Genomic DNA, 12,302 nt, shown 5'->3' with positions numbered 1-12,302 from the left:
AAACGGGAGCCCCTCCGTGCAATTGTTTCATTTTAATGTTTGGTTCTTTGTGGTATTTTCTCGTGAACTGTATTTAGGGAAGGTCTCCCTCCCGTGCCCTTGTCTAGGGACATCTCAGTGCTTCTGTGGTGTTTTGATGTTTACACGAATCGGAGCTTGAAATGTTTTTGTAACTCGACAGAAATTTATTTTGTCTGAGGAACTAGCAGGACTTCTAGTCTTCAGCAAGTGAGGATATGAACATGTTACATAGGTAATATATAATATTACTAGGTAGTATTTTATATATCCTCTTTTTGTGGCTCGTTCTGTGGCTCTGAACTAATGTGTGAGTAGGTTCTCCTCAAATACAAGGAGGATGGGGTGTGACCTCATGGACAAGATCCTGAATTTGGACTTAGGTCTACAGGACTTATTGGGCAGTGACACCTTGGGCAGAACACCTAATTTTGATTTCCTTTTTTGTAATAACAAGGATGAAACTATTCCTCTCCCTCCCTTTTGTAAAGCACAGTGATACACATCACTGTAAAGTGCTTGCTCTTGTCCATTACTTTGTCCCTTGGGCCCTCATGCTGCTTTTAATTTTCTCCAGACCTCCATTTATTCCTGCAAGTCTTTGCTATTTAGACTTTACTGACTAGAGCCACACCTATCTGATGATCTGCTTTGCCCAGCAGTCAGAATCATCACACTGTGTTTGAGGCTCTCAGCGGGAGCCCCGTCCGTGTGCACCGGGTTGGATGCCATGAACACACAGGAAATCAGTGTTTTCTCCTTGCAGACATCGATGAGTGTGCTCTGCCCACCGGAGGGCACATCTGTTCCTTTCGGTGCATCAACATTCCTGGGAGCTTCCAGTGCACTTGTCCCTCCTCTGGCTACAGGCTGGCACCCAATGCACGCAACTGCCAAGGTGAGCTCAGGGACACCTCGCTGCACTGTGGGCTTTGAACAGTTCTGGAGAGTTTTTGTGTTTAAAAAAATGCCTTTCCTACAGCAGTACAGGTAAAGCAATAAACGACAGCCTGAAATCTGAAGAAACAAGTCTTCAATAATAAATATACAGGAAGTTTCCATTGTGAAGTACAGAATTCAGTAAAGAATACTTTTTATAATGTTATTAAATAATTATTAAAAAAAATCTGAAGATGAAGATTCAGGCTGCGAAGTGGTATGAGTTAGTTTAGCCGTTAAAAGGAAATATGCTGCTGTAAACACGTCAGCAGATGTTTAGGTCTCGTCCACTTAGTGGCACTGCTGCTCTTCCTTTTGCTCTTCTTGGTTGTTGGGTTAATTTTCTTCTTTTCTGTTGTTGCTGTCCTCCCCTTCCAGTCCTGCTCCAGTGTTTAAGTGCAGCCCACGCTCTGTAGTACCTGACAGGGCACTGTCATTGCCTGGCACCTGCCAGGAGAGGAAGGGCCTGTGTCTAACCCCTGCCCTGTTTCCCCTCGCAGACATCGATGAGTGTGTTGCAGAAAGCCACAACTGCTCTTTCAACGAGACCTGCTTTAACATCCAGGGCAGCTTCCGCTGCCTGTCCCTGGAATGCCCGGAGAATTACCGCAAGTCAGGAGACACGTAAGTGCCCTCTTCACCTTCTTCAGCTTCTTCACCTTCTCTGTCCAGGGCAAGCATTTGGTGGTGCCATGATCTCCTTTGTGTCCCACCACTACTGACTGAACACGGAACAGTTCCTGGCAAACACATGTTGTGTTGGCAGGCCTACCCTGTGCAGTGCACACACACGTCTGGTCTCCTTCTCCTGCTCCTGTTTCAGTCTAAGAAAAAGACAGTCCCTTAAAAAATGCCATGTGTCAGTGGTTTGCACTGTCATGGACTCCAGAGCCACAGGCAGATACTCTCTCCCTGGCTCCCTTGCTGGCAGCCTATTGGGAGGGTTGCATCCAGCTTCAAAATCCTTGAGATCTCCCACTAGACCAGGTTGCTCAAAGCCTGATCCAACCTGGCTTTGAACACTGCCAGAGTTGGGGCATCTAATTTTGTAAAATTGTGGGTTCATTTGTATCCTAATTAAAAAAAAAAAGTCACATGCAATGGGCCATGAGGTAGAAGTAGCAGATTCCTACTCTTATGGACATCCCTGAGTGGCAGAGTTCAGTTTATAAAACACACATAGTGCACATACATTCCATTTCATCTTCTCTCTCATCTCCATTGGGCTTTCATGGCTATTTGATCTGTGTGGGATCTTTTGGGGAAGCAATAGAATGTCTGAGTTGTTTTTCTGTGTCTGGGTTGTTGGGCTCTGTAATGGCTTACTCTGCCCAACTCAGACCTGCTCAGAGCGCGAGATCCTGCTGATGTGCTGGGACTATAATTAGGCCATGAGTCAGACACGAATCCTGCAGCTGCTCAGTGAACTTCTAATTATTTTAATTCCTTGAGTTATTATCTTGTTGGATTTATTAGGTTTTTCCCTCTCAGCATCTACAGACAGTTACTATTGTTGAAAACATGTTTGCATAAATGAAAGAGAATATGAGTCCATTATCTTTCCTGGAGAAGTGGGAGCATTCAGCAGGCAGTGGTTGCCCTCAGACCTAGCCAGGATACACCAATGTGCAGGAATCAGGGTTTGTGGATTGGGTTACCTGGTGCCCGGTGGGGAGTAGTTTCATGAGAGCTCTTTAGCACCCTTTTTTACATCCAAACTACTGTACATCTCCTTGGCTATTTAGTTTTAGCATACCTAACCAGCATGGTTATATATATGATATGTAGCTAGCATGTCTTTGTTACCTTCTGCATGATAATGACATTAAATTGCTTTTTCACTCACCCTTGTGTTGGGACTCCAAAATCGAAATAGTTGGTTTCTCATAACGTCACATCTAGTACAGTTACCATTTTCCTCTCCCTTTTATTCAAAATACATTCCAGTTTCACCAGCTTGGCACATCATAAGAGAGACAACGTATTCTCCACTCCCTTTCATCAAGTTGGCACCTCAGGAGATTTTTTTTTACCCTGTTCCCCATTATTTTCTTTAGTAGGTCTCAGTCCTGTAAATCCAAGTTTCCTTAGTCTTATTTTTCCTTAAAATCCTTGTGTACAGGCAAGAGCCCTCAGTGATCCAGAAGCTTCTTTACCCCCTACCTTCAAGGCAGAGGTTTTTGCATGGTGGCTGTTGAGTGGTGATGGCCATCAGGAGAGGTAACTGCAGGATTGTCCCATCCTACAGGCTGGAAGCTCAGGATGCTGTTTAGGCACTGAGCTCCAGGAGGAAACAACCTGTGTAACCTTCCCCAGAGACAGCAAAATGCCTGGCACGCTCTGATCCTTAATGGTAACGATTTAATTGAAGGCCTTATCTCTTTTACTTAAATTCTGCTTTTTGTTTTTTCGTGGATCAGCCTATAGGCTTGGTGTTTTTCCAAGGATAGTTAAGATCTACTGCTCCTCACAATGGGACTTAACTTGCTGCACTGCCTTGCCAAACAGTTTTTGTTTTCAAATTGCATAACAATTAAATTCTCTTTATGTGGCACTGAAGTCTTAACATTTGTAATATTTAAGCCAAGAAAAATAGTAGAAAATATAAAGAAGGGTTTATGGCAACGTGTCAGAAATGTGTGCTGGGCTGAGCCAAATTGGGAAATATTTGTATATTCTAGGCATGTCTGTGTATTATTAAAGTTGCCTGGTGCTTCTCATTACTAGGACCTGTCTGCAACTCCTTAAAATTCTGCCAAAACGTAACCAATGGCTGAAATTTTACCTGCCAGGTGTCTGACTCAGGCTCAAGTTTTGGCCAATTTCAGCCAAAGCAGCTCACTCATTTCCAAGAACAAGGGTAGGGAGGAACACATTGGTTTGTGTGTTTTAAGACATATTGGTGATTTTTCTTTTTCTTTTAAAAGTTTGGAGTAGAAATCTGACATTCCTTAGGAGACTGCTTTTGAATTTTTTGTCATCCTCACCAAAAACCTGTGATACCTCTGAAACTGCAAACTTTGTAAAATTGCATTTAGCCTTTTTTTTCATAAAACATACAAAATGAGGACCTTGACGGGTAAACCTAATCCACTCCTGTATGCCAAAAAATCTCAGACCTTCCTGGAATATTTCTGGGAGTTGTTTATTTAACTTCTGCTTCAAGTCCTTGAATGATAAGGATTTCATAGCCTCTGTAGCAATCTATCTGTCTCAGAGCAATTGAATTCTCCCTATCAGCAGAGAGGTGTTTTTCTTTTAGCAGCAAACCATTATGTTCTGACTTGGCAGACCCGAGCCCTTTCAGGCAGCCTGAGTCATGCAGGTCCAGCTCCCCAGAGTGCCTGAGCCACAGCACAGGAGCCCAGTTTTCCCCCTAATGTCAGCGTTGGTGGTTCTGTGATTCTGTGCCAGCAGGTTGTTGCATTCCCCTGTCATCTGATTTCCTGCTGCCCACTGAGGGAAGCATTTCAGTGAGGGCTGGAGAGTACCCTGGGGTTGAAATGCTCTCTGCTTCTCGCCTTTGCAGTGCGTGACCCCAGAATGAACCCTGGTTCTCCAGAGCAATAACATCTGCTGTCTCTCCTTTGTGGTTGTTTGATGGAACAATTAGAGCACATTAACTCAACCTGTAGTCAGTGTGTAGGGTGCACCACCAAAGCACGAGATAAAAGATGGTGAATTTTGAATAATTCTAGCTCCTGGCCACAGGCACATCTACCTTCACAAGGAGCTTTCTGAATCAGCAGAATGTCCTTTCTCGAGTCTTGGAGCCTTGGTTTTTTGTTCTCTTAAAAGATTCTGGCCATTATTATAAAACGTATTTTACTTCTGTAAAATAATAAGGCAGAGCATCTTTATGAGTGTGTAAGTGCTCATAAGCATGTCTATGTTTCCAAGAAGTTGTACTTGAAGAAAACTAAGGAATTAACTGTCTTGACTTGCTTCATGATTTCAGCAAAACCAAGTAGCCTCATGATTTCAACAAAACCAAACCATTCTCCTTGGTGGAGTTACTAGTGACATCTCAGAAAAGAATGCAGAACTCCCTATACCTGAAAATATTCCAGGAGTATCCACACCTAATTAGCTGGCCATCCTGTGAGGACTTGTGCAGCTCTTTACACACATGAATGAAATTAAGAATGCATTTAGGTCTTCAAAGAATTGCTTTGTACTTTGGTTTGCAAGCAGTATTAAAGGAAAACATGCAGCACATTAATTGAAGAACTGAGGGTGCTTTTAACTACTCTTTTTGAAAGTGCTGATTTTGCATATAATGAGAAGTTCCTGGAATTCGGGTCACCCTGCACTGGCAACAAAGAGGGTCTTGCTTATGAGCCACAGTTCTGCTGGTAGTAGATACTCCTGACAGGGGCTCAGTTTTATATGCCAAAATAAAATAAATGAAATGGGCACTCAGATTTACTTGAGGTAGTAAGAAGCCAACCGTGCTTTAATGCTGGAGCATTTCTTGGTAAAGAAACACATTGTTTAGGTTCCAAAACCTCAACCTGTGGACCAAATATTGCTTGGAGTGGAGAGGCTCTTGTGCCCAGTTGAGGTGATTTGTAGTTGTCCACAAGGCAAGCCTGGAGCTAAATGTGCAGCCTGATCCTCCCCAGACGTTGCAGGGTCAGCATCCAGCTGAGATCCTCGTGTCCACCTCTGCAACACTGACAATGGCAGCACCTCTGCCAGGGCACCAACTGCAGCCAAGCCCATCCCGGTGTGATAAATGCCCCTTTGCAGTAGGAATGAGGTGCCAGCTGAAGAATGGATGCAGCCAGGGCCCCTCGTCCCCCCCCAGTGCCCTCCTGTCCTCTCCCGCTCGCTACCCGTGCGCTAATCTTCCTCTTGTCTTGTCTTCTCACTTGTCTTGCAGTCGCTGTGAGCGCTTGCCTTGTAATGAGAATAAGGAGTGCCAGAGCCTGCCCCTGAGAATAACCTACTATCACCTCTCTTTTCCCACCAACATCCAAGTACCCACCGACATTTTCCGCATGGGCCCTTCCAATGCTGTCCCTGGGGATAAAATTCGGCTGTCCATCATCAGCGGGAACCACGAGGGGTTTTTCACCACAAAAAAAGTGAACAACCACAGTGGCCTTGTGGTCATGCAGCGTCAAATCACAGAGCCCAGAGACCTTCACCTGACAATCCAAATGCAACTTTCCCGCCATGGAACTGTCAACACATTTATTGCCAAACTTTCTATCTTTGTCTCTGCACAGCTTTGATCCCTGAATCACTGTCATCACTGGCTACTCTTTCTCTTCCAAGAGTAGCTTTTTTTGCCACAAGTTTTAATAAAGTTTTAGTTCATCTGTTGCACGCTGCACTTGCATTTTATTTGCCATCATTGTTCCAGTTCTTCACTTTCCCCTGTAACTGAACATCTCAGTTCGGGGAGGTTCTTCTGTGTGATCTGCACCGTTATACAAAGCAGAAACTGGAGTCTAAGAGCTTATTACCTGGAGGTTCTGAGGACTGAAAACCACTGATTTACTTCACACAGTAGTGGAGTTTGTCTCATCTGATGACAAACAGCTGCATCTGTTTAGGTCTGGATTTCCCAAATGAAATAGGTACATAATTTGAGCTGTCTCAGCTGAGTCATCTTTAGAGAATTGCATCACTTAAGGGGCAAACTCTGCATTTTCTGAACATCTGTTAAATTTGGGCCCTTAGGACCCCAGAGGTGCCCACTGTGAAAGTGTGGAGCCAGATTCTGAGGCTGTGCTCTGTTACAGCCCTTGAGCTTGTGCTGATTCCCACCAGGTACAGATCCCAGTTCGAGCTTTTAAGGATGGTACAAAAGAGAATCTCCTCTAAACAAGATTTGTTTTAGAGATCTTTCATCTTGCTTCCTGTGGACTTTCCACTGAATGGAAGAACTACTGACAGGAGAACAGCAGTGAACTTCTAACAGCATTCAGCTGACAGCAGAGAGCTCCTTTCTCTTTCACAGCTGTATCCTGAGATGTTCCTGTCTACAGGAACATTTTAAAAAGGGTTGTCTCATAACACTTTTATCTCTCCAGCTTCCATATCAAAGCTGATAAATTTTGAATAGTGAAGACTTTACCCACTACCACCATCAAATCAAACCTTAGGAGCCTTGAAAGGTCAGACAGAATTCCAACATCGAAATCTTTCTTCCTTTTTTTTGACTTTCTTCCTTTACTTCTATGCAGTCAAGGGCAAAGTAGACAATACAACTGGAATTTCTTTGGAATTCTTTTGTTTTCTGAGCTGGAAGAGGATTCGTTTTACTCTCTGGTCCTTGTGTTGATAAATAGAAGTACAAGCTCAGTCCCAGAGGTGTGATCCAAAGCGAGGGTTTTACACCACCCTGGGCTCAGATCTCCCTGCTGCCTGGCACACAGGGAGAACAGTCAGTCCTAGAAGAGCAGGGAATAATCCATGTGGCTGCACATACAGAAAATATACTTCACTCTGTACATCCTGACAGCACAGGGTACGAGGGGGGAAACAGAACTTTCTGAAGGAAGATGCCAAGCCTTAACCACCCAAGCACAAGGAATTACTCCCTGAGCTGTGGGCTCCCAGGCTCGTCACCAGCCAGGGCCTGGATTGGGGCGTGATCACAGCACTGTGCCAGAGCACCACATATCCCCTGAGGCACAGTCTAGCCCAGCTGGCTGGCAGGAGCACCAGTCTCCTGAGGAATGCCAGTGTTTAATAAGCCTGTTGACACACACTTCCAAAGCTGCCACAAGTTGCCAGTGGGGATGGAGTCCCAGGTTTAAATACTGAAAGCACAAGCCCGTGCTGCCTGAGCTAATGGGGTTCATTACCACCACAGAAGATGCTTGTATGTAAATGCCCTCTGGCTACCAGTTCATTATGAGGCCATAATTAAGTAGGATAAAGATTCAAAAATAAACTTCATTTTCACAAGCATTAATATATATTTCTTTGGCAGGAAAGGAAGGGGGTGTGAGAATTTGGCCTTCAGTATTGTAAAATGCTGCCATATTAATTGCATTCTGCAGGGAATGGAAGAACAGGGAGCTCACATCCTCCTGTGTTGGATGCTTTAATGCTGCAGTGTCACTGGGACTTCCAGGAGCACATATGGAATTATGTAGTGCCATTTATGTGCCTGGTCCTTTCCAGACGAAAATGAAATCACAGCTCCTGGTCCAAAGAACTTATTGATTGAATCCAACAGAGAATATGGAAAGGACTGATACCAGGACCCAAGCAGAAAGAAAAAATTATACTCAGGAAATAATCAGAGCAACTGAGCTGTTTTTTAACTTTTTTCTCTTTTAAATGAAATAGGTGTAGAGGAAGGAGCAGTTCCAAAGCTGCAAGTTGTCTTAGAGGGGGAAAACCTGAAGAAAAGGTTCGGATAAAAAAAGTTCTCAGCACGTAGGAAGAAACTTTTGTCAGTCACGGGTCCCAGGGCAGAACATAAGCAAAAAAGGAAAACCTCAGCTATCAGAAGATCAAATGCAAAGATGATGTGCAAGGATAAAATTACAAAGTATTTTGAGATCAGAGCACATCATTAATAGCAAATATCAGGAAGGAGCAAAGGCAGGCCAATGATGAATGCCTCAGACACTCCCTCCACAATGGTTTTTGCATTATTCTTTCTATTATCTAAATACAGCTATGGAAATTTAGGATGCTCTGTGTATTCTAACAGTACTTCATTAGTAATAATATCCCAAAATAAGTTATGCAAGCTGCTGGTTATTTGTGTCCCTAAAACCTTTAGATGATGCTATAGTTATTATTTATGTGTTGAAGAAAAAGAGAAGAACTTTTAAAGAACTTTTCTGGAATTTGTGAACATGTTACTGGAAGTAGAACTAGTGGGACTTGGCTGTTGTGAGCCCAGCTCAGCAGGATCCTGAGGAAAAATGCAGTGGGTTTACATGTAAATGTTTACTAAACTCTCTGTACACAGGGAGAAGAAGGGGACAGAGGGAAGCAAACATGAATGATGTTTATTTTGCATCAATTTTATATGTTACATGTTTTGAAATAGACTATTTTACACTGGACCTCGACTGTAATTTAGCTGATCCTTATTTCACAGCCACGAGGATCAGCCAGCTGGAAGTCCCTTCTTAATTTGACAGCCGAGGTTTAAAATAAGGGAATTGCATATGTTTTTGTAGGTCAGAGTGTTATGTCTGTATATCCAAAATTATTTTATCCAAAAATGTCCAGCAGGAGGCATTTCAAAAGAAAGGCCTGTTCTGTTCCCTGTGGAGTGTCTGGGAACTGACAAAATTTTGTACCCAGGTAAAGGTGGGAACTAAAGGGTCTCTTCTGGCCTGGGTGTCCTGGCCAGTCTCAAAACACCAAGTCCAGGGTGTGAACCCCAGACTCGGCTGGTGTTTATTAACCCAGCTCTGTCGCCTCCCTGTGGGCTGTGCAGTTCATTTCTGTTGAAGCAAAACATTGATATTGGTTCATGTTTTCTCTTCATTTTAACTTCATGAAGTATCAGCGTGTTTGCCTTTGTTTTCTTTGATGAGCAAATGTGGGGAGCATGTAATGAGAACTTACTGATGTACTGGCTGTTAACAGAGCCATAAAGTCCCTTTGAACATCTAAAAAAGATGGTTTGTAGGTGTGGATTTGGGTAAGACTTTTGAAAAGAGCAAGAACCATTCATTTCTAGAGGTATCTGACAAAGTACAACTTCCATTTTTGTTTTCCTTTTAGTCAGTGAATTTTTCTCCCTTTTAATCTTTTAATTCCCCCCCCCTACACTGCAGCCCTTTCTTTTTTCCACTTGGAAATATGAAGAAATGGGCAGGTCAAAGTTGAGATCATTTGTGGGGCTTAGTCACATTTTAAGTCCCAGCACAGCCCTTTCATCTCTCATGAGCACAGAGTGGGCATTGTGTGAAGTTCTTGAACTGTAAGTGACTTTAAATTCACTCTGGTGGACAAGGGTGAGAAGAAGTCATTTAACTTTTAATAGACTTTCAAGGCCGAATGAGCAGCTGGTCGAGATGGAATATATGAAATGACCCTTACCATTTCCCCAAACTCAGAATTCAATCTCTGAGGTTTCATATAATGTGGTTAACTTTTTTCCTCCCCTGGTTTCCATTCCTCTCTGTTTCCTCAGTTTGGATGGAAAGGGAGGGTGTGAAAAAAAGATTTGAGAGAGGCTTTTCTGGCCCTTGCTGCACTGAAAATCATGGAAGAAAGTTGGCCCTTCACATATATCCTGCCAGATTTCTAGAGTGGAAATGATGGTTTCTGCTTTACATGACTGAGTGAAAAAGGCTTGTGCAAAGTAAGTGCAGCTCCACTGAAAGTGGTGACACCAGGCCAGCTGAGGGCCTGGGTCTCGTTGTTTGGTCCTGTTTGTCCTTGGAAAGACACTTTACATGGTGTCTTCTGCACTCCAGTTCTCCCTGTTTCACGTGCCTGGCTTGAAGAGCTGGGTGTGAGGGAGTTTTGGCTGCCACCCTGAGCCAAGCCAAATTTTTCAGTGGTCCTGAAGTTCTGATGAGCTGCGTTTGTCTGAGTTTTCAGGGTGTGGGATGAACACCTACATCAATCACAGTTTCTAGCTCCCTAGACTGCATACCACAAAGTAATTAATCTTCAGGATATATATGCATCTCTTTTTGGTTTGTCTCAGTGTGAGGCTGGAGAAGACAGACACCATCCGCTGCATCAAGTCCTGCCGGCCAAACGATGTCAACTGTGTGCTGGATCCAGTCCACACCATCTCCCACACTGTCATTTCACTGCCCACCTTCAGGGAGTTTACAAGACCTGAAGGTAAGTGGTTTGTTCCTTCTTCCATTTAATAGACTGCAACGTACAAAACCTCCACTGGAAAGCCTTGCCTACAGCCAGGCTGGCTACCAGTGCAGTGAGATGTTTGCACAACTCCAAATTACAGTGTAGTGTTCATTTAATTAAGACCTTCCATAGCCAGGAGTTTTAATTTTATGGAGGAAAGAAAGTCATTCCGAGCTCTAACTTCCCAGGCTAAGGAAATACTGACTCTGAATTCCCATGTACCACATTTACTCACACGATGCCAAGTGCCCCATGACTTTTTTCTTCCCTTGTTTGCAGATTCTGCCACAAGAAAAAGGTATTTGGTATATTCCTCCTGTCTGTGACCTGTTTTTTGCTGTTGACAGGTGGCTTGTTCCAAGAATAAAGCCCTTACCTACATGCAAACATTAATCACAAAATACATTAGATTGGACATGATTGGCTGATTTTTGACCTGTGAACAAACAAGGGGTTGTTTTTCAAAATACAGAGTAAAGGAAGGGAAATTTCAAGGACTGGACAGAAAGTTTTCAAGACAGGATTTTCCAAAAGCCCCCAAGTGAGTGGCTGTCCCCTGCAGCACCTGTGAGTTTCCAAGCCGTGCAGTTTCGTAAGGATCACACTCACTTTTCTTAGTTCACATATAAACTTACAGATTGGGAGTGAATTTTTGCTCCTTGGCATTTGTAGGGATGTTCTGGTCAGTGGGGGCTGTGCACACCCCCAGAGGGGGATGAGTGCTGCAGCCCTGCTGCTCTGCAGGGCAAGCCCCTCACTGAGTGGCACAGGCACAGAGAGAAGGGCATGGAGGAAAGGAAGACTATTTTGGAGGGGTTTGTAAAAGTCCTAAACTCCTGTTTCTGATGCAGCCAAAGTCTCAGCCTTGCTGTCTCAGAAAGTTGTCCTAATGAAAACCAGAGCTGGTTCTTCCCCTCTGCATCAGGCAGGGGTGGGGAAGGAGACATCCCAGTCCTCTTCTGTAGAGGAACAATTTAAGCAGCAATCCCTTGGCCGTGTAGAGCTCCTGTAGGTTGTGTCAGGCCTGTTTCAGGCCTTGGCTGACCCTGCTTCCCAGGGAATCGGGGAATGCCCCATGGCCACTTCTGCTCCCATACAAAGCCCTTTGGCTTCACCAGGTGTACTGGCAGCAGAGCGAAGGGTTTGGCCCAGGATGCTTCCCAAACTGTTCCCTCACTAGTCCAGCCTCGTGGTTTAATAGAAAGAGATGAGACCCAGCAATCTGAGAGCACTACCAAAGCCCAGGAGACATAAACTGGAATTCAGTGCATGGCCTCGGCTGTGTTCTTACAACCTCAAAGTTTAGTTTCCTCTTCTCCAGAGTGGGGATAGTAATGAGAGTAACAATACTTACCTCCCTCTCAAGGGGCTTAAAGATAGTCTCCCTTTTATTTTTAAACCTAAACCCCTCCTCCAGTACTCCAAAGGACTCTAAATTGCAATGTCAGTACTTAGCCTGAGGGGATCAGAGTGATCTGTTTGGCTCCCTCCAGTGCCCACCCTTTGGATCCTCCGTGTTCTCCTCTTGGGGT

At 44.1% G+C, this 12,302-nt stretch overlaps 1 protein-coding gene across 4 annotated transcripts in view; it reads left to right on the top strand.

Moving 5' to 3' along the window:
• The window catches only part of FBLN1 (fibulin 1), a 61,497-nt gene that overhangs the window by 32,604 nt on the left and 16,591 nt on the right, over positions 1–12,302 (top strand). For 3 of the 4 annotated variants that reach the window (XM_017826693.1, XM_017826695.1, XM_017826696.1), the window contains 3 exons: positions 785–916; positions 1,458–1,581; positions 10,604–10,746. In XM_017826693.1, the coding sequence (XP_017682182.1) occupies positions 785–916; positions 1,458–1,581; positions 10,604–10,746 (399 nt within the window). Of the gene's footprint in view, positions 1–784; positions 917–1,457; positions 1,582–5,842; positions 6,289–10,603; positions 10,747–12,302 lie in introns of those variants that run through there. The other variant, XM_017826694.1, reaches the window with a different exon arrangement.

The sequence above is a fragment of the Lepidothrix coronata genome, unplaced genomic scaffold (genome assembly GCF_001604755.1).
Source record: "Lepidothrix coronata isolate B3197 unplaced genomic scaffold, Lepidothrix_coronata-1.0 Scaffold129, whole genome shotgun sequence".
Classification (NCBI taxonomy): Eukaryota; Metazoa; Chordata; class Aves; order Passeriformes; family Pipridae; genus Lepidothrix; species Lepidothrix coronata.
Note: the sequence above shows the minus strand (reverse complement) of the source record. Positions and strands in the feature narration are given on the sequence as shown.